This window comes from Ovis aries, chromosome 24, assembly GCF_016772045.2.
Source record: "Ovis aries strain OAR_USU_Benz2616 breed Rambouillet chromosome 24, ARS-UI_Ramb_v3.0, whole genome shotgun sequence".
NCBI lineage: Eukaryota > Metazoa > Chordata > Mammalia > Artiodactyla > Bovidae > Ovis > Ovis aries.
In genome coordinates, this window is record NC_056077.1 from 20101561 (window position 1) to 20127152 (window position 25592).

At 37.4% G+C, this 25592-nt stretch overlaps 1 protein-coding gene across 1 annotated transcript in view; it reads left to right on the forward strand.

The window, feature by feature from the left end:
- LOC101114079 (phospholipid-transporting ATPase ABCA3-like) overlaps positions 1 to 25592 on the forward strand; it is a 272511-nt gene that overhangs the window by 178797 nt on the left and 68122 nt on the right. The window contains exons 21-24 of the mRNA XM_042240680.1: positions 3181 to 3400; positions 8039 to 8203; positions 18447 to 18608; positions 23978 to 23997. Coding sequence (XP_042096614.1) covers positions 3181 to 3400; positions 8039 to 8203; positions 18447 to 18608; positions 23978 to 23997 — 567 coding nt within the window. The remainder of the gene's footprint in view (positions 1 to 3180; positions 3401 to 8038; positions 8204 to 18446; positions 18609 to 23977; positions 23998 to 25592) is intronic.

A 25592-nucleotide genomic window follows, 5' to 3' on the forward strand; every position in this document is an offset into this window, starting at 1 on the left:
AGAACAGTTGAGGCATAGATGGTAGTGGTGAGAAAATAGTGTGTACAGCGATGCCCCAAAATTGAAAGAGCAGAGCAGCACTTTCTTGTCACAGTGCAAGACTCTGGCTGGTGTTCTCAGTGCCAGTTTCTTCTCACAGCTAACTAGCCAACTAGCATAACTAGGGAAGACCACCATCCTTTTTGAGGACCACAATTCTCATCTTTTGCCACAAGAATAGGGGAGTTGATCTAAGCACAATCTCTTTACTATCTCCCCTCTATGCAATGCAGTATTGAAATCAATAAGAATAAAACCCTGCATATTTTCATCTCCATGCCAAGGATCCATTCTTTCTCTGGTTCTTTAAACTTGACTAGCACACCTAGCTGTCATTTTCTGGTTAATATATCTATAAATAAGACCATCCATTATTAATACTTATAGCAATATTGCCATTTATGGCTCATGAGAAGTTATTTGCCATATGTTTTGTGTGTGTGTGTTATATCATTCAAAAACATTCAAGTCAACATTTAATTCACCATGTTTGTAGTCAAGGAAATTAAGACTCACAGATCTAATTTACTTACCCAATTTCACCCAGCTAGTACAATTTCAGAACCCTGGTTAGCCTTACTTCAGTGCATTGTAATTTATATATTCAAAGTCATCCTGAATAACATACTTTAAACTTATTTCTACTCTTATATTTGTAGTTCTCTCTGTCTTAGCATCATACTTCACTTTATATCTTCTGTATCCTTTTTGCCTGGTAGTACTTGTTCTCTGTGTGTGTGTGTGTGTGTGTGTGTGTGTGTGTGTGTGTGTGTTTCTCTCTCTCTCTCTTTCTCTCTTCTCTTTCTGTCTTGCTCTCCCCCTCCCAAATTCCTTTTCGTTCTCAGATAGAGTTCTCCATGGGTTCTCAGCTTTGCTTATTTATCTGACTTGGCTATCCCTTTGTTGTTTTAAATGAGACACTCCCTCACTCTGCTCTGGTTCTGTAAAATGCCTCCAGCTAGATTTGTCCTTGGACCCAACAAGAGGAGGCAAGATCCTATAATGTAACAATATTCAGTATCTTAGGGCTTCCCTTGTGGCCCAGCTGGTAAAGAATCTGCCTGCAATGCAGGAGTTCTGGGTTCAATCCCTAGGTTGGGAAGACCCCCTGGAAAAGGGAAAGGCTACCCTCTCCAGTATTCTGGCCTGGAGAATTCCATGGGCTGTATAATCCATCAGGTCACAAAGAGTCAGACACACAACTGAGCGACGTTCACTTTCACTCTCCCTTTGTATGATGTGTCTATAATATGCCACTACAAATCTGTTTTAATTATGGCAGTTTTATAATATATTTAATTATTTTTATGGATTGACCTTCCTCACTTCCCTCTTTAACCTTCTTCTGTAGAATTTCCTGGCTATCTTGATATGTTTTGTTTGTTTACATGTAATCTGTAAAATCAACTTATCTAATTTTTTTAAATCCTGTTGCTATTTTTATGTAGAGTAATTTGGGGAGAATTTTCTTTCTTACTATGTTGGGTCAGATTCTATTTAAAAGTAGGGTATGTCTTCATATTTCCAAGTAGAAATTTAAATTTTCTTTGGAATAGTTCTAATTTAAGATGTCCCTAAACATTATAAGCCTTGGAATGAAGCTGCTTGTAGGTTACCTGTGGTTTCCTGCTGACTATACTCTTTTTACTTCTCTTACTTGGATTAGGGGAAAACCAGCTATAGCTAAAGCTGGTTTTCACCCAAGATTGCTGATCCTCTTCATATATTTTCTTTAAACATTATTGCTTAAGTATAAACTACTTCCAAGAGCATCACAGTGTTGTAATGTGGCTATTCTTAGTTAACTTTTTCTGTTTACTAGTGGCCCTGCTAAATAATTTTGTAATTGCTTAAAAGGGCCAAACTTGCTATCTTTAGAGAAATTATAGTTACCAATGATTATAAGTTACTAGAAAATAATCTTCTTTAATAATTCTAGAGGTTCCCTTCTTCCTAATCTGCCCACTCTAAATTTATGCTTCCCTGACTGATTCTCAAATGGAATGAGAACTGATTGAAAGAGGATGTCCTTGAGTTCCTGAGATAGATGTCAAGGAGACAGTCTAAATGTGAGGTGTGATGCAAAGAGACTGCATAATACTACAGCAGCCACAGAGAAAATCTTTTTTTAATATATTTATATATTATGATTGTAATGTAATATGTTATACATGTTTATATATATATATATATACAACAGCTTTTCTACTACACTTGATAAAGGCTGAAAAAGAACATCAAAGAAAAAAAAGAGGTGGAGAAACTGGAGACATAAACTAAATGAAATGGGAGCACTGAATATGAAATAGAGAAAGTAAAACAAACTAGATAAAAGTAAAAGATCATCATATAGTCCAGTTGGTTTTAAATATGACTGCTCATTAGAAACATATCTGGAGTTCTGGAGAAAAAAAGCAATACCTGAGCATTTTTATTTTTCAAAAAAATGTTAAGATAATTTTGATTTGCATCTGGATTTTAAGAAGTAATTACAGGTTTTTCTAGTAGATCCTAGTTTTGGTGATACAGAGTTCTATTATTTTTCTGTTGACCATTCATACAATGGTATTAAGTGAGTAATAGTTACATAATTACAATAGTAAAAGAGGTTTGTCAGTTTCCACAATCAATAGCCAGACAAAAAATAAAAGCTAATTACAATTGCAAGCCATAATAGGAACATGATTAACTTGACAATATAAAATAGTTGCATACAATTTGGGAGGAGGGAAGGCATCAAGCAGAGTGATGTGGTAGGGTGAGAGTGCATACATGCACATGTTTTCATCCCAAGAAAATCTTTAGAGAAATCATCTATGCACTAGATCACTTTTTTTTCTGGAAAAATTCAGAGTTGGGCTTACTGTAGACACAGTTACTTTAATTTTAATCATGAGAGTGCTACAAAGTGATGCTCTTCCAAAAGAAAAAAAAAAAGGAAATATAGTCATTCTGTTCATGAAAGTCCTCTATTGAAAAAAAGATTGCTCACCTCAGGCTTATTTTTAATGGGTAAAATTATTTAAGTAGTGAATCTATGCACTAATGAAAGCAGTGCTTGCTGTTTTCTAAGTTTTCTGGCTTGGCAGCTTGTTACACAGTGTCCTTCACCTTGCTCTTTACCTCTGCACTCTGTCTCAGGGAGTGTTCATGTACTGCGGAATGGATGCATTTGTCACAGATTTCCATTTTCTGGACACAGTGATGATCTTTATGCTGTACGGTTGGTCTGTTGTTCCTCTCATGTATCTCGGAAGCCTCCTGTTTTCTAGTAGTACTGCTGCCTACATCAAGCTCACCCTCTTTAACTACTTTTCAACTGTTTTCAGTATCGTCATTCACATCATAATGAAATTCTATGGTAAGGACTTCACACAATTTTTCCTTTCTCCAGAAAATGCATTAAATAAATGATGATGAAAGAGCTGGAGGATAAAAATATTCATTACTAAACACTTACTTTCCAGGAATCTGAAAACTTGTGCTCTTTGGAGTCAGCAAATACTTATTGAACATATATGTGAGAAACAGAGGTTGAGAGAGAGGGGAAGGGAAAGAAAGTGGGCAAGAGGACGAGAGAGACACTAAGCCCTCTGAAGGTGATGGATTCAGCATCATTCTAGCCTCATGACAAAAATAAAAGAAGATTAAAAGATTACAGTGCACCTGTGCCAAATTTTATGTCCTTTGAAAGATCACCCCCCACACATCATGTTCTTGAGACTTGATCCTTCAGTTTTAACATCTTAAGAGCACTTTGGAGCAAGGTGGTGAGACTGGAGAGTGGAAGGTGCTATGGTATGCTGCTGCTGCTAAGTCGCTTCAGTCGTGTCCAACTCTGTGCAACCCCATAGATGGCAGCCCACCAGGCTCCCTCGTCCCAGGGATTCTCCAGGCAAGAACACTGGAGTGGGTTGCCATTTCCTTCTCCAATGCATGAAAGTGAAAAGTGAAAGTGAAGTCACTCAGTCGTGTCCTACTCTTAGCGACCCCATGGACTGCAGCCTACCAGGCTCCTCTCCATGTGATTTTCCAGGCAAGAGTATTGGAGTGGGCTATGGTATAACTCCTCCTAATTTAATGAAACACATAATCTTGAACCGCCTAATGAGTGTTTTTCAGAAGGAAACAATTAAATAGCCAACAAATGTAGTCATCATTAAACCAGTTTCTCTGATTTTAAGAGTATCAGGAGTAGGTTCTCCCTTTTCTGGTTATGAAATTTAAAGACATGCTGTTGCTCATGGTGGCTATCACCAATAAGATTTGTTTTGTTTGCATCTAGAATATCCCTTTGTTGAATTTCTCTATAAGCATGAAATTTTGAACTGTATTAATCAACTCAGCCCTCCCTGCTAATATGGGATTTATGAATTCCAGTTTCTAAGAATGAAGACTCTTCTCCTGGAGTGTGATTTTATGGACTGTCCCTGTTACTTATTGTGGTAATGGTTCCTACCTTGCTTGTAATAGTTAAGTTCTGCCACCTGACTTCTACTTTGTAGAATTCCATTATTCCCAAAGGTGTCAGGGAACCGCATCCTATTGCAACATACTCTATCATTATATTCACCCTACAGAGGACTGTAAGCACAGAGCTCTTCAAGAATGTATTTCTCATATTTACTTTTTATTGAAATATAACTTGCATTCAGAAAAGTACAGAGACCATAAATGTATAGCTTGATAAATTTTCACAAAGTGAATATACTAGTGAAACCTTCCTCTCTCCAGTCAGGACTTGCTATGGGCCTTGCTTAGGCCAACTAAGAGCCAGAGAGCAAAGAAGTCCTTTGATTTATACGACACAGATAATCTGCCCAGGGCAGAAAATACAGTGGAGAAGGGTAGAGTATTGGTTCAAAGTGAAAAATAAAAGAAAATGTGACAAAGAGGCTATTGAACTTGGCAATGAGAAATTCAGTGGAGACTGCCACATCCAGAAGGATGGAGGATTCTGGAAGGCAAATTGCCCTCCTACATAAAATAACAATGTATGTTGGACAAAAAATTATTCAAACTTTTTAAATGCATCATTGATCTCTCAAGAAATTTCAGGACACAGAGGCCAACAACAAAGTAATATTTACAATCTCATGATTTTCCATTTTTCAGGCTGCACAGGGAACAAAGGGAGAGTCTAGGCCAAGCCTTAGACTTGGATGCAATCTCAAAAACAACAGAATGATCTCTGTTCATATCCAAGGCAAACCATTCAATATCACAATAATCCAAGTCTATGCCCCAACCAGTAACACTGAAGAAGCTGAAGACCTACGAAACCTTTTAGAACTAACACCCAAAAAAAGATGTCTTTTTCATTATAGGGGACTAGAATGCAAAAGTAGGAAGTCAAGAAACACCTGGAGTAACAGGCAAATTTGGCCTTGGAATACAGAATGAAGCAGGGCAAAGGCTAACAGAATATTGCCAAGAGAACACACTGGTCATAGCAAACACCCTCTTCCAACAACACAAGAGAAGACTCTACACATGGACATCACAAAATGGTCAACACTGAAATCAGATTGATTATATTCTTTGCAGCCAAAGATGGAGAAGCCTACTCAGTCAGCAAAAACAAGACTGGGAGCTGAATGTGACTCAGATCATGAACTCCTTGTTGCCAAATTCAGACTTAAATTGAAGAAAGTAGGGAAAACCACTAGACCATTCAGGTATGACCCAGATCAAATCCCTTATGATTATACAGTGGAAGTGAGAAATAGATTTAAGGGACTAGATCTGATAGACAGAGTTCCTGATGAACTATGGACTGAGGTTCGTGACATTATAAAGGAGACAGGGATCAAGACCATCCCCATGGAAAAGAAATGCAAAAAGCAAAATGGCTGTCTGGGGAAGCCTTACAAATAGCTGTGAAAAGAAGAGAGGCGAAAAACAAAGGAGAAAAGGAAAGATAAAAGCATCTGAATGCAGATTTCCAGAGAATAGCAAGAAGAGATAAGAAAGCCTTCTTCAGCAATCAATGCAAAGAAATAGAGGAAAACAACAGAACGGGAAAGACTAGAGATCTCTTCAAGAAAATTAGAGACACCAAGGGAACATTCCATGCAAAGATGGGCTCGATAAAGGAAAGAAATGGTATGGACCTAACAGAAGCAGAAGATATTAAGAAAAGGTGGCAAGAATACACAGAAGAACTGTGCAGAAAAGATCTTCATGACCCAGATAATCACAATGGTGTGATCACGCCAGACATCCTGGAATGTGAAGTCAAGTGGGCCTTAGAAAGCATCACTATGAACAAAGCTAGTGCAGGTGATGGAATTCCAGTTGAGCTATTTCAAATCCTGAAAGATGATGCTGTGAAAGTGCTGCACTCAATATGCCAGCAAATTTGGAAAACTCAACAGTGGCCAAAGGACTGGAAAAGGTCATTCCATCCCAAAGAAAGGCACTGCCAAAGAATGCTCAAACTACCGCACAATTGCACTCATCTCACATGCTACTAAAGTAATGCTCAAAATTCTCCAAGCCAGGCTTCAGCAATACGTGAACCATGAACTTCCAGATGTTCCAGCTGGTTTTAGAAAAGGCAGAGGAACCAGAGATCAAATTGCCAACATCCACTGGATCATCGAAAAAGCAAGAGAGTTCCAGAAAAACATCTATTTCTGCTTTATTGACTATGCCAAAGCCTTTGACTGTGTGGATCACAATAAACTGTGGAAAATTCTGAAAGAGATGGGACTACCAGACCACCTAACCTGCCTCTTGAGAAACCTATATGCAAGTCAGGAAGCAACAGTTAGAACTGGACAACAGACTGGTTCCAAATAGGAAAAGAAAGACGTCAAGCCTGTGTATTGTCACCTTGCTTATTTAATTTATATGCAGAGTACATCATGAGAAATGCTGGGCTGGAAGAAGCACAAGCTGAAATCAAGATTGCCGGGAGAAATATCAATAACCTCAGATATGCAGATGACACCACCCTTATGGCAGAAAGTGAAGAGGAACTAAAAAGCCTCTTGATGAAAGTGAAAGAGGAGAGTGAAAAAGTTGGCTTCAAACTCAACATTCAAAAAACAAAGATCATGGCATCTGGTCCCTTCACTTCATGGGAAATAGATGGGGAAACAGTGTCAGATTTATTTTGGGGGCCCCAAATCACTGCAGATGGTGATTGCAGCCATGAAATTAAAAGACGCTTACTCCTTGGAAGGAAAGTTATGACCAACCTAGATAGCATATTCAAAAGCAGAGACATTACTTTGCCAACAAAGGTCCGTCTAGTCAAGGCTATGGTTTTTCCTGTGGTCATGTATGGATGTGAGAGTTGGACTGTGAATAAAGCTGAGCGCTGAAGAATTGATGCTTTTGAACTGTGGTGTTGGAGAAGACTCTTGAGAGTCCCTTGGACTGCAAGGAGATCCAACCAGTCCATTCTAAAGGAGATCAGTCCTGGGTATTCTTTGGAAGGACTAATGCTAGAGCTGAAACTCCAGTACTTTGGCCACCTAATGTGAAGAGTTGACTCATTGGAAAAGACTCTCATGCTGGGAGGGACTGGGGACAGGAGGAGACAGGGACGACAGAGGATGAGATGGCTAGATAGCATCACCGACTCAATGGACGTGAGTTTGAGTGAACTCCGGGAGTTGGTGATGGACAGGGAGGCCTGGCATGCTGCAATTCATGGGGTCGCAAAGAGTTGGACGCGACTGAGTGACTGAACTGAACTGACTGAAGGCTAAGCCAAGGTAGAGATTTTAATAGCAGACCCACCCATAAAGATGGTGGAAGACAGACCCTAGGGAAATACTGTTACCAAAAGTCTGCTTTTAATATCTGTAACTGACAAATCCATACTACAAACTATGAAGATGATGAAGCTTCATGACTTAGTAACTAGTGCTTTCTCAAAGATGATCTGCTAGACTGGTAATTGTCTGATCATCTTAGGAAAGTTTGTTGTTATGGGAGGGTCACTGCTTTCTAACTGAAAGCTAATCTATCATCTTTTTAATCATAGATAATGACACTACTCATTTCACAAGAACCTTAATGAATAATGTATTAATGGTGCTTCCTAGTTACAACTTTGCAATGAGTATCAGCAAATTCTTTGATGACTATGAGGTGAAAAAACTGTGTGCCGAGCAATTTCAAAACATCTATGTGGACTGCAGTGATTCATGTGAGTATATGCAGTTTCCCCAAGTCCTTAAAAATCTTTCTAGATTTCCACATTCAAGCCTGGATTGTGGAAGATTAAAGAAAAACCTGTCCTTCTTTCAACAGAGACAGTAAGACTTGCTGATTTGAGTGTTTTCCTGTACCAAAGTAATTTTCACTGTGTAGGGGGGGCGGAAAAAATGAAGCCTCAAAATAAAATCCCCAATAAATTTCATGAAGCCATTCCCAGATGTAACTTAGAATGAGTTACTACTCACCTATGATGTAAAAGGAGCTTTACATACATTATGTTGAATCTTTGCAGTACCCTACAAGTTAGCTACTATTATCCTAATCTAATAATGAGGAAACTGAATGTTTTACTTAAACTGAAGATTAAATAGTTCCTTGGGACTCTAGGTTTTAAGTATCAAGATAAAGGTAAATGTACAGCCAGATCAAAATCAGGGAAAAATAAAAGCATTATATTAAATTTTCCATATTTTAGGCTGATTTCATATTCAGATTGATTCTAAGAACTGACAAATAACGAGTCCATTTACTATTTACTCTAAAAATTGAGAAGTAATTAGCATATTTCCTGTTTGTAAGTTTGTTTACTGTGTGTGTATGCAGTTTGTTCTGGAACCAAATAACTTATATGCAACCACAAAAAGGAAAATGTAATGGTATTTTACTAAATCAGTAAAAGATTAAATATAATTATTAAAATCACTCTGGACAGTGACTGCAGTCATGAAATTAAAAGATGCTTGCTCCTTGGAAGGAAAGCTGTGGCAAACCTGGACAGTGTATTAAAAAGTAGAGACATTACTTTTCCAACAAAGGTCTGTAGGGTCAAAACTATGGTTTTTCCAGTAATTATATATGGATGTGAGAGTTGGACCAGAAAGAAGGCTGAGGGCCAAATAACTGATGTTTTTGAATTGTGATGCTAGAGAATACTCTTGAGAGTCTCTTGGATTGCAAGGAGATCAAACCAGTCACTCCTAAAGCAAATCAACCCTGAATATTCATCAGAAGGACTGATGCTGAAGCTCAACCCTCCAATGCTTTGTCGTCTAATGCGAGGAGCCAATCATTGGGAAAGACCCTGATGCTGGGAAAGATTGAGGGCAGGAGGAGAAAGGGACAATAGGAGGATAAGATGATTGGATGGCATCATTGACTCAATGCACATGAGTTTGAGCAAACTCCAGGAGATAGTGAAAGACAGAAGCCTGGCATGCTCTAGTCCAGGGAGTCACAAAGAGTCAGACTTGACTTAGCTACTGAAAAACAACAACAAAGACAAATTGATTATGTTTTCTTACAATTTCTGAATAACAGAAATTATGTCACATTTTAGTTTGTATCATATTTGCACTATAGATTCATCTCCCTGCTTTTTAAAAACAGCTCTATTGAGCTATTATTTACTTACCAGTCATCAGATTTAATTCATTAATTAATTTCATATTCATTGCTTTTAAAAAGTTTATAAAGTTGTGTAATCATTACCACAGTCTAATATTAGAATATTTCCATCATCTGAAAAAGATTTGTCATGTCTATTTATAGTCAAGCCTCATTTCCATGTCCAGCCCAACATCCGCTAATAAACCTACTGCCTGAAAATATCTGGCATTTCTGAATATTTCATATATTTATATCATTATGTATTAATTTATATCATTAGAATTATTTTGTGTCTTTGTTCTTTCATTTATGATACTGTTTTTGAGGTTTATCCAGGTTATAGCATATCTCAGTATTCTTCACTGTGGCTGAATAGTATTCCATTGTATTGATATACCACATTTTTTTATCTGTTCATTAGTTGATGGACATTTGTTTCGACACAAGTTGTTAATGGTGTCTTTTGAAGCTTGAAAGTTTTAAATGTTGATGGAATCCAGTTTATCCACATTTTCTTCTATTGATGGTGTTTTTTTATATCATATTTTAAAAGTCTGCCTAAACCAGGGTCAAGAAGATTTTCTCCATGCCTTCTACATGACTAGATCTATATTCAGGTTACAACGTGATTTGTCCCAGAACAGTTTGTCAAAAAGGATATCATTTCCCCATCAAATTAACACTTTTATTAAAAATGAATTCACCTGAGTTATTTCTGGAGTATAAATTCCGTTCCCTTGATTGGTATTTCTATCCTATACCAGTACCACACTATTCTGGTTACTTTTGCATTTTAGTAAGTTTTAAATTGAGAAATATAATCCTCCATCCTTGGTCTTTTTTAAATTTAACCATTTATTTTGCCTGCGTTGAGTCTTAGTTGAGGCATGTGGGATCTTCTGTTGCAGCATGCAGGATCTTTGTCGTGGAGCACAGGCTTCTTTCTAGTTGAGGCACATAGGCTTAGTTGCTCCATGGCAGGTGGGATCTTAGTTCCCCAACCATGAATCAAACCCATGTCCCTTGCTTTGGAAGGTGGACTCAACCAGTAGGCCACCAGGGAAGTCCCCATCCTTGATCTTTTTAACACTGTTTTGACTCTTGTGGATCCTGTGGGTTTCTCTACAAATTTTTGGTATTGGCATGTCATTTACTGGGGAAAAAAAAGACTCCTGGAATTTGAATAGATACTGCATTGATACTACTAATCAATTTGGGAAAATGAGTCATCTTAAAAATATTGAGCCATACAATCCATGAAAAAGAATGGCTGTCTGTTTATTTAGATCTTTCATTTCCCTCAGCAATGCTGTATAGCTTTCAGTGTACAGGTCTTGCATTTCTCTGCTAAATTTATTTCTAAGATGTTTTTGCTATTATTGAAAATGGAATATGTTAATTTTCTTCTGTTCATTGCTAAGGTATAGAAATCCAGTGACTTTTTGTAATATTATATACTATGAACTTATATGATTTGTTTATCTTCTATCCTATAAACTTAACTCATTTATGCATTTCAATAGTTTTTATGTGGATTTCTTAAGATTTTCTATTTGCAATATTATGTTGTTTGTGAATACTCTTCTTTTCAAAATCAAGATTTCTTTTTTCTTAAACATTTTTATTTCATTTCACTGACTAGAATTACCAGTACTGTACTGAATAGTAGCCATGGCAGTAAACACCTTTGCTTATTCCCAGGCTTAAGAGGAAGGTATTCAGTTATTCTCCATTAAATATGATTTTTAGCTATGAGTGTTTTTATAGTTCCTCTTTATTGGTTTGGGGAAGTTCCATTCTATTCCAAGTTCATTGACAATTTTTGTAATGAGTGAGATTAAATTCTTTTTCTGTGCCTTTGAGATCATGTGGGGATTTTGTCATTTATTCTTTTAATATGGTGTATTAAGTTTATTTTCTGATGTTAAACTATACTGGTTAAGAAGACTCAGGTTAATCTGATTTTGATTTCTTTGCAAATAGCCTCTTTATTACTCTAAAAACTTCTGTCTTCCAAAAATTGTTATCCTTAGTGTTGTGAAATTTTTCCATGAGCTGTCTGCTGCTGCTGTTGCTAAGTCGCTTCAGTTGTGTCCAACTCTGGGCGACCTCATAGATGGCAGCCCATCAGGCTCCACAATCCCTGGGATTCTCCAGGCAAGAACACTGGAGTGGGTTGCCATTTCCTTCTCCAATGCATGAAAGTGAAAAGTGAAAGGGAAGTCACTCAGTCGTGTCAGACTCTTAGCGACCCCATGGGCTGCAGCCTACCAGGCTCCTCTGTCCACGGGATTTTCCAGGCAAGACTACTGGAGTGGGGTGCCATGGCCTTCTCCGATGAGCTGTCTAGACTTAGATTTTTCTCCTCTATATTCTGTTTATCATTTGATAGCAATTTCAACCCAAAGGCTCTTGTCTTCATTTAGTGGTAGGAAAACATCTATAATTTCACTTATTATCACTTTTCCTGATCCCTTCTGTTTTCTCTTTCTTGAACTCTTACTCTATGACTGCTGTACTTCCTACACTTGTCTATAGAAGAAGATAGACAAGGTCCCTGGTTTCATGGAGTTTATAATGTGAGTTGTGGCAAGTGGGAAAAAAATTTGAAAGTAAGTAAATAGACACAATAGTTACAGTTTGAAGTAAGACAGTAAGAGAAATAAATGAGGTAGTTAGTAACTTACGTCACTTCAGATAGAATACTTACGGTGGTCATTACTGCAGAGTGTGATTAGATGACTAAAAGAATGAGACTGATCTAGCCAGTGAAGAATGAGAGGAATAATATTTCACATTGATGGAAGACCAAGAGAAAAGCCTCAAATCAGGAAAGGATCTCATATATTTAAAGAATAGAATGGAGGCTTGTTTGGAACATATGAGTCCTAAGTCACTTCAGTTCAGTTCAGTCGCTCAGTTGTGTCCAACTCTTTGCAACCCCAGAGACTGTAGCTTGGGGTCCTATGTCCATAGGATTCTCCAGGTAAGAATACTGTATTGGGTTGATATAGATATATATCAAGATATATATATATAATTAAGTTATTTATATGTAATTAAATATTTTGGTTCAAGGTTTAAGTTTTCTACTTTGTCAATTTCAGATATTCTGTTTATAATTTGCTTTTGCTTTACTTAGTCTTATTGCATATGGTTGCAGTATTTGGCATTTAACTATACTGGAGCTATTTATTAAGGTTTTCTTTATGACCATAAACATGGTGATCTCATTATTATTGTTCTTTAGTCACTAAGTCCTATCTGACTCTTTTGTGATCCCATGGACTGTAGCCCTCCAGGCTCCTCTGTCCATGGTGTTACCCAGGCAAGAATAATGGAGTGAGTTGCCATTTCCTTCTGCAGGGGATCTTCCTGATCCAAGGACTAAACCTGTGTTTCCTGCTTTAGCAGTCAGATTCTTTACCACTGAGCCACCAAGGAAGCCCTCGTTGTAATTGGTGTTGTTGATCTCTCACTAATTTACTATGATGTTTATATAAAGGCAGTATAGTAAAAGGATGGCCTGGAGTCATATGGCCTGAGTTGAATCCTGGCTCTGCAACTTGTTGGCTCTACACCTCAGTAATTTCACTGTGGAACATGATGCTTGAATATTTATGTTCCTTTTTTAGGTTAGAGAGTGCTATGTACGAGACATTTTATTTTAAATATGTTTTATGACTATATGAGATCACCATGTGGCTTTGGCCATTAGTGTATCAATGTGGTGGTGGTGGTGGTGATTTAGTGGCTAAGTCATGCCCAACTCTTGTGACCCCATGAACTGTAGCCTGCCAGGTTCCTCTGTCCATGGGATTCTCCAGGCAAGAACACTGGAGTGGGTTGCCATTTCCTTCTCCAGGGGATCTTCCCGACCTAGGAATCAAACCTGGGTCTTCTGCATCAGATTCTTAACCAACTGAGCTTTGAGGGAAGCCATACAACTATATTAATATATTTTTAAAATATTAAACACTTTGCATTCTTAAATAAACACAATTGTCTGTGTATCTATCTATTCCATTTGTTAATATTTCATGTGTTTTTATCTTTATTTTTCAAAATTAAAAACATAAACAATATTTACAAGCATCTTAAATACCAGCTTATAATACTTGACAGTTTTTAATCATTTCAGATTGAGTTTTCCATGAGCTTTTAAAATGCAAGATTATTCATCACTGAAGTAGATGAATAGTCCCATGAGTTTTTTAATCCATGTTTATGAGAAAGATTGACCTGCTATTTTGTTTTTTCATAGTGTGCATGTTTGCACTGTATATGGAGTTTATACAGATAATGAACCATGGAGTATTTTCTAGTTTTTTATTCAGCAGACTAGCTTATGTAAAACATCTCTTTGCTCAATATTTAGTAAAATTTACTTTTAAAACAAGACTTGATATTTTCTTGCTAGGTGCCTTCTCAGGTATTTGTTTAATTCCCTAAGATCTGAAATGTAAATATTTGTAACATAATGACTTATAAGACATATAGAGATAGAAGTAAATGGACAATTAGATTAAAAGGGAGCCCTCAAATATGCCAAGGCATGTATGGAATTTTGATGTATAAAGGAGACGGCATCATATATTATTGGGCACAAATATGGCATTTAATAAATGCTAGTAAGTGTATTTCCAGAAAAGGGAAAAACAGGTGGATCCATATTCCGTACAGTTCAGTTCAGTGAAGTAGCTCAGTCATGTCCAACTCTATGCAACCCCATGGTTTGCAGCACACCAGGCTTTGCTTACTCAAATTCATGTCCATCAGGTTGGTGATACCTTCCAACCATCTGATCCTCCCTTATCCTCCCGCCTTCAATCTTTCCCAGCCTCAGGGTCTTTTCCAATGAGTTGGTTCATTGCATCAGATTGCATCCAAAGTATTGGAGTTTCAGCTTCAGCATCAGTCCTTCCAAAGAACACCCAGGACTGATTTCCTTATGGATAGACTGGTTGGATCTCCTTGCAGTCCAAGGGACTCTCAAGAGTCTTCTCCAACACCACAGTTCAAAAGCATCAATTCTTCGGCACTCAGCTTTCTTTATAGTCCAACTCTCACATCCATACATGACCACTGGAAAAGCCATAGCTTTGACTAGACGGACCTTTGTTGGCAAAGTAATGTATCTGCTTTTTAATATGCTCTCTAGGTTGGTCACAGCTTTTCTTCCAAGGAGCAATCGTCTTTTAATTTCATGGCTGCAGTCACCATCTGCAGTGATTTTGGAGCCCAACAAATAAAGTCTGCCACTGTTTCCACTGTTTCCCCATCTAAGTGCCATGAAATGATGGGACCAAATGATGCCATGATCTTAGTTTTTTGAATGTTGAGTCTTAAGCCAACTTTTTCACTCTCTTTCACTTTCAACAAGAGTCTCTTTAGTTCTTTGCTTTCTGCCACAGAGGTGGTGTCATCTGCATATCTGAGATTATTGATATTTCTCCCAGCAATCTTGATTCCAACTTGTGTTTCATCCAGCCCAGCATTTCTCATGATGTACTCTGCATATAAGTTGAACAAGTAGGGTGACAACATACAGCCTTGACATACTCCTTTCCCGACTTGGAACCAATCTGTTATTCTATGTCCAGTTCTAACTGTTGCTTCTTGACCTGCATACTGGTTTCTCAGGAGGCAGATAAGGTGATCTGGTATTCCAACCTCTTTAAGAATTTTCCACAGTTTCTTGTGATCCACACAGTCAAGGGCTTTGGCATAGTCAATAAAGCAGAAATAGATATTTTTCTGGAACTCACTTGCTTTTTCGATGATCCAATGGATGTTGGCAATTTGATCTCTGGTTCCTCTGCCTTTTCTAAATCCAACTTGAACATCTGGAAGTTCACAGTTCATGTATTGCTGAAGCCTGTACAGGCACACACAAAAAAATCTAAGTGGAAATAGAGAGGGTAAGTTCAAGAATTTTATAAGAAAATATGTTAAAATAGTTTTATGACATCAAGTACAAAATAAGAAAATAAGTACAAAAATCCCCGAATTATAAAGAAAGGATTTATAAATCTGACTACATTAAAATTAAAACTGTTCATTTAAAACCATTCTAACAAAATAAAAGCCTCAGAAGCAAGTATATTTGTTAACACATGTATATATATATATATATATATATATATAAACATATATATATATAAAACATATATAATGAACAAAGCATTACTATCTGGAATAAGCATGATAAATTAAGACCAATTATGCTATCTAGAATAAAATGGGAGAATAAAGACATGAAGAATTTCACAGAAATAAAAAAAGAATTAAAATATGGTTCAAAAATTGCCTATATGGAGTTGTCATAAACCTCATTAGTGATCAAAGAACTACAAACTTGGACCACAGTGAACTATCACTAAGCAAAAATTTTAAAGTCTGAGGTCAAGAAGCATTATAATGTAGAGAAATGGAAATACACACATATTGTGAATGAAATTAATTTACTACTATGAAAAATGAGTTAGCACTAACCAAGTCTGACATGCCAATTACCAATATTTTTACTCCAAGATGGAAAACCTTAATATTTTCTTCAGCAATATCTGTAATTGCAAAAAGAAATGGAAATAGCTTATGTCTATTAACAGCAGAATGTAATGACAAATTAAGGCTTTTCTCCCTACATAATGGAGTATCATAGAGGAGTGGAAATGTATGAACTTCAGCTGCAAACAACAATATGAATAAATCTTAAAAACACACTGAATATTTTTTAAACCTTGCTGTGATGACTACAAACAACATGATGCCATGTATATAAATCTCATAAACAGACTATTACCAACAACATAATATTTATAGAAATGCATGTCTCTGGAAAATTTCCAAAGAAATAAGACAATTATATCTGGAATATAGATAGTAGGGATAAAATCAAGGAGAACATAGTTAGAAGGAAGCTATTAATAATGTTTTGGTTATTTTGTTAAGTGAGAGGCTCCTGAGAGCTCATTTTATGTTGCATTTTTTAATAATTTTCAAGTATGAACACTGAGATAAAGTAATATTTGAAATTCTTTATATATATATATAGCATGAACTATTTAAAACTCTACAGATAAAATACTAGAATATTTAGAATCTTTAGCTAGATTGCTGAATTAAAACCAAAAATCAGTATATAGAAATAAATTGAAACTGAAAGTGACAGAGTAGGTATCTCCAAGGATCTATCCCTCCCTTGAAACAAGGATTAAGGTGGCAAAAACTGTCAGAATCAATTCTCTGGAACTCTGAAATTTAATTAAAAACTTACAAAAAGCAGGGAAGTAGAAAATGAAGAAAGAAGCTGCTCAGTTTTGCCAAGAAATCAATGTAGAGTTTTAACTTACCTACTTACCTTCCCATTTTCCAGCCAGGCAGCAGTAACTGTGATGATAGTAATCTGCATTCCTGGTGTGTTTTCTTACATCAGAAGGGGCAAAGAACAATTCCTGTTCTCAAAGAATTGTGCTTATGTTTTTAGATCTGTCTGGCAATGACCCAGTGGATCAGTTCAGGAGGTGCACTGTTTAGCTCTGCTTGGAACTTTCTGAGGGCTGGCCAGCTTTGTCAGAAACATTTAAAGGGATATGCTTACCACAGCCACCTAAGGGCAAGTGACAAGAAACAGAAAGCAGGTGGCTGGGGAAAGTGACTGAGTGTGAGGGGATTAATCAATTACAAAAACTCCCATTTGCAATGGATAATTCAGATTGCCACATGCAGAGTCAAGGCTGAAACCTGATAAGACTTTATGAATAAGCTCTCTGATCTTTAGGCCCTGCATAAGCAAGATGTGTGGACTAAATAAAAATTGTACATGGACTGGTTAACCATTTTAAGAGAGCCCCAACTCACAGCTAATCTAAAAAGGATAGGAAAAGTTTGGTTTGTGTGTGTGTGTGTGTGTTTTGCTCCAAACATTTAAGGATATTTCCATCAAATCGCAGCTAATAGCTAAGTTAGCAGAACAGAAACTCTGGTGATCAAAAACAACAAAATACAGTCTTTACAAAAACAGTTTACAAAAGTTACTAAACAAATAAGTATAACCCACAAAAACGAAAAACAACAGAATTCTTGGCAATTAAATAAACAAAATAAAGGTATTTATGGTATTTTTAGCTATTATTGTAGGTCATGCCTACTGTCCTTAAAGTCCTTCAGAGTGAGAAGACATTTTCTTCTATAAGTGGGAAAAGAGTATTGATGGCAACACTTGTGAGGAAGAAAAGAACAAAGTTTAGATGTAAATAGGTAATAATTGATATTTCCTGATTTTACTACACAGAAAATTAGCTAACACAAACATCTAAATTCTAGATATGCAAATAGGAGTCATCTTTGAAATGTGAAGATAATACAATCACTCTTTTTTAAATAAGAATTGCATTTTCTGTGCCAGTATGCCCAAACACTAATTTTATAGTAATAAAATACACATAACATAACATAAAGTTTACATTTTAAAGTGTACATTTCAGTGGTACTGAGTACATTCATAATGTCGTGCAATCATCATCACCATCTAGATCCATAATAATTCTGTTTACAAAGGCTCAGCCTTTGAAACTCACTGAGTATGTAGTAAGGCTGTTGCCTATCAAAACCGGGTAAAAAAGAAAAAGTATTTGCAGGGGAACTGTTATAATAATCATAAATACCAGTGAAGATTAAATAAGAGAGACAAATAAAATGTTAAGACAATTGCTTGTTTTTCATATCTATACTTCTCTAACTCTAACTTAACATTCATTGTATCCTGTATTTCTTAACATTTGGTGTCATCTTAGACTTTGTACAAGTTTTTAAAGTAAGGCTATCTCTTTTATCACCCTCAGTTAAGAAGAACAATGTCTACAGTTTTGGCGAACGTGGGATTGCAAACTTTTTGATTTCATCAGCTGCCTTGGGCTTAATTTTTCTGCTTTTGCTTTTTTGTCTGGAAAGTACATTCTGGAACCTGAAAAACTTTGTCTTTCATAAAATTGTATTTAACGTCTGTAAGATATGTATGAACGACAAGAAGGTGAGTAACTAATACAGACTCTAGATACAACTCAAAGAAAGCTCAGCATTAGATCAGAATGTATAAATTAACATATTCCTACCTTTATTACTTAATAAAGAAGATATCATTCAATTATACCAGGACCTAACTGGGGCTAATTCGAATCACCTGTCTTTCATCTTAGTTTGAATTTTCAGTTCTAAATTTTGAATCCTCTGCCTACAAGAAGATAATCCATAATAATGAAATGACTATGACAGAAAGTGCTGCCTTGTGCCTGTACAGTTTTTGAGGTGTATTTGGTTGTAGTTATAGAATTGACTTCTTTAAAGCTGTGTAGAATTATAGAGTTTCATGGTCTCTACCCGTCAGGATTTTTTCCTATTGCCTAAGATTAAACATACAAATATTGTGTTGAGATTTTTTTTTTTTCCTGCTCTTTCTTAGTTTCAAACTTTAACATTCTTAGGCTGAGATGGGTCTCTACCAGTCAGATTATTAACTATTGCTTTACATAGGTCTCATAGTTCACACAATCTCAGAGTTTTGCCTTAGGATTTTTTATTTTAATTGTTCATTCATTCAGTAATTGAACTCTCACTGATCTACACTAGAATAGAACCAAAAATAAATAAATAAATCTTTTTAAAAAAATAATATAGGAATATATGGAAGAAATGAACAAGTAGGGTTTATTCCATGAATGTAAAATTAGTTTAGTATTTGAAAATAAATCAATGTTACAATATTGATCATCTCAAGAAGAAACGGAGAACGCAATGGCAACCCAATCCAGTATTCTTGCCTGGAAAATCCCATGGACAGAGGAGCCTGGTAGGCTGCAGTCCATGGGGTCACTAAGAGTTGGACATGACTGAGCGACTTCACTTTCAATTTTCCCTTTCATGCATTGGAGAAGGAAATGGCAACCCACTCCAGTGTTCTTGCCTGGAGAATCCCAGGGACAGGGGAGCCTGGTGGGCTGCTGTCTATGGGGTCGCACAGAGTCGTGTTTATATGTAAAGCCTACAATAAACATAAAGGGAAGGACTAAATGTTTTCCCTCTAAGATTGAAAACTGGGCAAGAATATTCACTCTTACCACTTGCATTCTATCAATTTTGAGATTGGAAAAGAAAAAAGCAATTAAAAGAGCTCTCTTCTCACTCTATTGATTAGCATGTTTACTGAATTAGCATGTGAACTGAATATATTCTCCTGCTCCATTCCTCAACCATTAGCATTAAATGAGTACTTGACTTAAACATGAGCAGTTTAAAACAAAATTTTGTTCAAGTAGTAACAAATTACTATTCACAAAACACACTTTGTTGTTTCATTCTCACACAACTTTCATTAAGCTCCCACTGCTAATGGCAACCTTTCTTCCATCCCCACCCTACCTTCATTCTCTCAATATATTTTTGTTTAGTCTCCAAACTCAGCTCAAACTTCACCAATAAGGGGCCCTAATCAAAAAAAGGAGCTCATTCTTCTCTCTTAAACCTAATGCTCTCCTGAATATACTTTGGTTGTCACAAATCACACTAGGCAATAAGTAATAGTAACATTGTTGCTTTTGTTCTCCATAAAATGTCCACATCACTGGCAAGGACATACTGCTTACTCATACTTGTAAGAAAATTTGTTCATGACTACAATTTCAAAAATAAGCAAGTCATGGAAATTCCCTGGCAATTTAGTGCTTAAGACTCCAGGCTTTCACTGAAGGGAGCATGGGTTCAGTCCCTAGTTGGAGAACTAAGATCCTGCATGCCACATGACCAAGAAAAAAGAAAAAAATAAGCAAGTCAGGAATAAATTTGTGCATAAGAGTTCAGGAAATCGAGGGGCGGTCCTAAGATGGCGGAGGAATAGGACGGGAAGACCACTTTTTCCCTCACAAATTCCTCAAAAGAACATTTCAACGCTGAGTAAACTCCACAAAACAACCTCTGTAGGCTGGCAGAGGACATCAGGCAACCAGAAAAGCAGATCATTGTCTTCAAAAACAGGTAGAAAAAAATATAAAAGACGAAAAAGGAGACAAAGGAGGTGGGGAGGGAGCTCCGTCCCGGGAAGGGAATTTTAAGAAGAGAGGTTTCCAAACACCAGGAAACACTCTCCCTGTCGAGTCTGTGGCAAGCCTTGGAAACACAGAGGGCAACATAACAGGAAGGAAAAATAAATAAATAAATAAAACCAACAGATTACAAGCCCAACAGTAACTCCCCCAGCGGAAAAGCAGCACAGACGCCTGCATCCACCACTAGGAAGTGGGGGCAGGGCAGGGAAGCGCGGGAGGCGGCGGCTGCAGTGCTTTGTAAGAATCGGGCAGGAACACCCCACGTGCAACCAGAACGATCTAACTTGGGCTAGCAAACCAGACTGTGGGATAGCTACCACGCGAAAAGCTCGAACATAAAACACTGCCAGGACCGCACACAAAACAAAGAACAGAACGGAAAAAGCTGGCTGCAGACCATCCCCCACCGGGGACAGGCAGCCAGAGCCGTAAGGGCTGGAAAGGGGCAATTGCAGACCCGGAGAGACTTTACTTACCAAACTGCAAGCAGGCTTCTTTGCTAAGACTTCTGGGGGTGCTGGACAGTCACCATCTGCCTCACAAGGGGCGCCAGCGGTCCACCCAGAAAACTGAGCAGCAGAGGCAGAAAAGGCGACAAGTCACAGCGATCGTGCTCGCCAAACGCCTAAGCTACTCGGACCTGGGAAAGGCACAAAACGCAGTCCCAACCGAATCTGTGCCTCTGAGGGCTACCTGAGCGCTGAACCTGAGCGGCTTAGACCGGGGAAGTGCACGCAGCCTAGGGCCAGCCTCAGACGGTTCCCGGCTGAGCATCGTAGAGCTGGAGTGGTTTGTGCGCAGCGAGAAGGGACAGGGCCAGCGGGGCTAAGACACTGTGTGCACACGACAGTGCTATTTGTTTGCAGCATCCCCCCTCCCCACAGCGTGACTGAACTAGTGGGCCTAGAAAACCAGGAAACAGAAGTTAAACAGAGGGTACCGCCTTGGAAGTCACCCCACACTGCCCACAACATCAGAGAAGGGCAAGATATATTTTTATATTTTTAAAATCATTCCTTTTTTTTTTCTTTTTTTTCTAACTTTTTTTTAATTGTTAAGTCTTCTATTTCTCCTCTAATTTTTATTTCTATAACCTACTGTTACTATTCAAAAAAAAAGGCTTTTTTTTTTTAAGGGCAAACACCATATATAGTCTTTGGGTGGTTGTTGTTGGTTTTTTTTTTTTTTTTTTTTTCATAATTCTTGTGGCGCTTTTTTTTCCTTTTTTTTCCTTTTTTCCTTTTTCCTTCTGCTTCTTTTCTTTAATATTGTATTTTTGAAAATCCAACCTCTACTCTAGATTTTTAATCTTTGCTTTTTGGTTTTTGTTGGCAATTTTGTACATTTGAAAACCCAAACTTCACTACCCAATTTTACCTGAGAGCGAGATTACTGGCTTGACCGCTCTCTCCTCCTTTGGACTCTCCTTTTTCTCCACCAGGTGGCCTCTGTCTCTTTTCTCCCCCATCTCTTCTCTATCCAACTCTGTGAATCTCTGTTGTGTTCCAGACGGTGGAGAACACCTAAGGAACTGGTTACTGGCAGGATTTGTCTCTCTCCTTCTCATTCCTCTCTCTTATCCTCCTGGCCACCTCTGTCTACTTCCTCCCTCTCCTCTTCCCTGTATAACTCTGTAAATACCTCTGAGCAGTCCAGACTATGGAGCACACATAAGGAAGTAACTACTGGCTAGCTTGCTCTCTCCCCTTTTGATCTCACTGCATCTCATTCCAGTCACCTCTAACTACCCCCTCCCTCTTCTCTTCTCCTTGTAACTCAGTGAACCTCTCTGGGTGTCCCTCAATGTGGAGAAACTTTTCATCTTTAACATAGATGTTTTATCATTGGTGCTGTATAGATGGAGAAGTCTAGAGGCTACTGTAAAAATAAAACTGAAAACCAGAAGAAGGAGGCTTAAGTCCAAAGCCTGAAAACATCAGAGAACTCCTGAATTCAGGGAACATTAAGCAATAGGAGCTCATCAAATGCCTCCATACCTACACTGAAACCAAGCTCCACCCAAAGGGCCAACAAGTTCCAGAACAAGACATACCACTCAAATTCTCCAGCAACACAGGAACACACCCTTGAGCTTCAATATACAGGCAGCTCAAAGTTACTCCAAAACCTTTGACGTCTCATAACCCATTACTGGTCACTCCACTATACTCCAGAGAGAAGAAACCCAGCTCCACCCACCAGAACTCCAACACAAGCCTCCCTAACCAGGAAACCTTGACAAGCCACTGATACAACCCCACCCACAGTGAGGAAGCTCCATAATAAAGATAACTCCACAAATTACCAGAATATAAAAAGGCCACCCCAAACGCAGCAATATAACCAAGATGAAGAGACAGAGGAATACTCAGCAGGTAAAGGAACAGGAGAGTTGCCCACCAAACCAAACAAAAGAGGAAGAGGTAGGGAATCTACCTGAGAAAGAATTCCGAATATTCATAGTGAAAATGATCCAAAATCTTGAAATCAAAATGGAATCACAGATAAATAGCCTAGAGACAAGGATGGAGAAGATGCAAGAGAGGTTTAACAAGGACCTAGAAGAAATAAAAAAGAGTCAATATATAATGAATAACGCAATAAATGAGATCAGAAACACTCTGGAGGCAACAAATAGTAGAATAACGGAGGCAGAAGATAGGATTAGTGAAATAGAAGATAGAATGGTAGAAATAAATGAATCAGAGAGGAAAAAAGAAAAACGAATTAAAAGAAATGAGGACAATCTCAGAGACCTCCAGGATGATATGAAATGCTCCAACATTCGAATTATAGGAGTCCCAGAAGAAGAAGACAAAAAGAAAGACCATGAGAAAATCCTTGAGGAGATAATAGTTGAAAACTTCCCTAAAATGGGGAAGGAAATAATCACCCAAGTCCAAGAAACACAGAGAGTTCCAAATAGGATAAACCCAAGGCGAAACACCCCAAGACACATATTAATCAAATTAACAAAGATCAAACACAAAGGACAAATATTAAAAGCAGCAAGGGAAAAACAACAAATAACACACAAGGGATTTCCCATAAGGATAACAGCTGATCTTTCAATAGAAATTCTTCAGGCCAGGAGGGAATGGCAAGACATACTTAAAGTGATGAAAGAAAATAACCTACAGCCCAGATTACTGTACCCAGCAAGGATCTCATTCAAATACGAAGGAGAAATCAAAAGCTTTACAGACAAGCAAAAGCTGAGAGAATTCAGCACCACCAAACCAGCTCTCCAACAAATTCTAAAGGACATTCTCTAGACAGGAAACATGAAAAGGGTGTATAAACCTGAACCCAAAACAATAAAGTAAATGGTAACGGGATCATACTTATCAATAATTACCTTAAATGTAAATGGGTTGAATGCCCCAACCAAAAGGCAAAGACTGGCTGAATGGATACAAAAACAAGACCTCTCTATATGCTGCTTACAAGAGACCCACCTCAAAACAAGGGACACATACAGACTGAAAGTGAAGGGCTGGAAAAAGATATACCACGCAAATAGAGACCAAAAGAAAGCAGGAGTGGCAATACTCATATCCGATAAAATAGACTTTAAAACAAAGGCTGTGAAAAGAGACAAAGAAGGCCACTACATAATGATCAAAGGATCAATCCAAGAAGAAGATATAACAATTATAAATATATATATGCACCCAATATAGGAGCACCGCAATATGTAAGACAAATGCTAACAAGTATGAAAGGGGAAATTAACAATTACACAATAATAGTGGGAGACTTTAATACCCCACTCACACCTATGGACAGATGAACTAAACAGAAAATTAACAAAGAAACGCAAACTTTAAATGATACATTAGACCAGTTAGACCTAATTGATATCTATAGGACATTTCACCCCAAAACAATGAATTTCACCTTTTTCTCAAGTGCTCACGGAACCTTCTCCAGGATAGATCACATCCTGGGCCATAAATCTAAACTTGATAAATTCAAGAAAATCGAAATCATTCCAAGCATCTTTTCTGACCATAATGCATTAAGATTAGATCTCAATTACAGGAGAAAAACTATTAAAAATTCCAACATATGGAGGTTGAACAACACACTTCTGAATAACCAACAAATCACAGAAGAAATCAAAAAGAAATCAAAATATGCATAGAAACTAATGAAAATGGAAACACAACAACCCAAAACCTGTGGGACATTATAAAAGCAATGCTAAGAGGAAAGTTCATAGCAATACAGGCATACCTCAAGAAACAAGAAAAAAGTCAAATAAATAACCTAACTCTACACCTAAAGCAACTAGAAAAGGAAGAATTGGAGAACCCCAGAGTTAGTAGAAGGAAAGAAATCTTAAAAATTAGGGCAGAAATAAATGCAAAAGAAACAAAAGAGACCATAGCAAAAATCAACAAAGCCAAAAGCTGGTTCTTTGAAAGGATAAATAAAATTGACAAACCATTAGCCAGACTCATCAAGAAACAAAGGGAGAAAAATCAAATCAATAAAATTAGAAATGAAAATGGAGAGATCACAACAGACAACACAGAAATACAAAGGATCATAAGAGACTACTATCAGCAGTTGTATGCCAATCAAATGGACAACGTGGAAGAAATGGACAAATTCTTAGAAAAGTACAATTTTCCAAAACTGAACCAGGAAGAAATAGAAAATCTTAACAGACCCATCACAAGCACGGAAATTGAAACTGTCATCAGAAATCTTCCAGCAAACAAAAGCCCTGGTCCAGACGGCTTCACAGCTGAGTTCTACCAAAAATTTCAAGAAGAGCTAACACCTATCCTACTCAAACTCTTCCAGAAAATTGCAGAGGAAGGTAAACTTCCAAACTCATCCTATGAGGTCACCATCACCCTAATACCAAAACCTGACAAA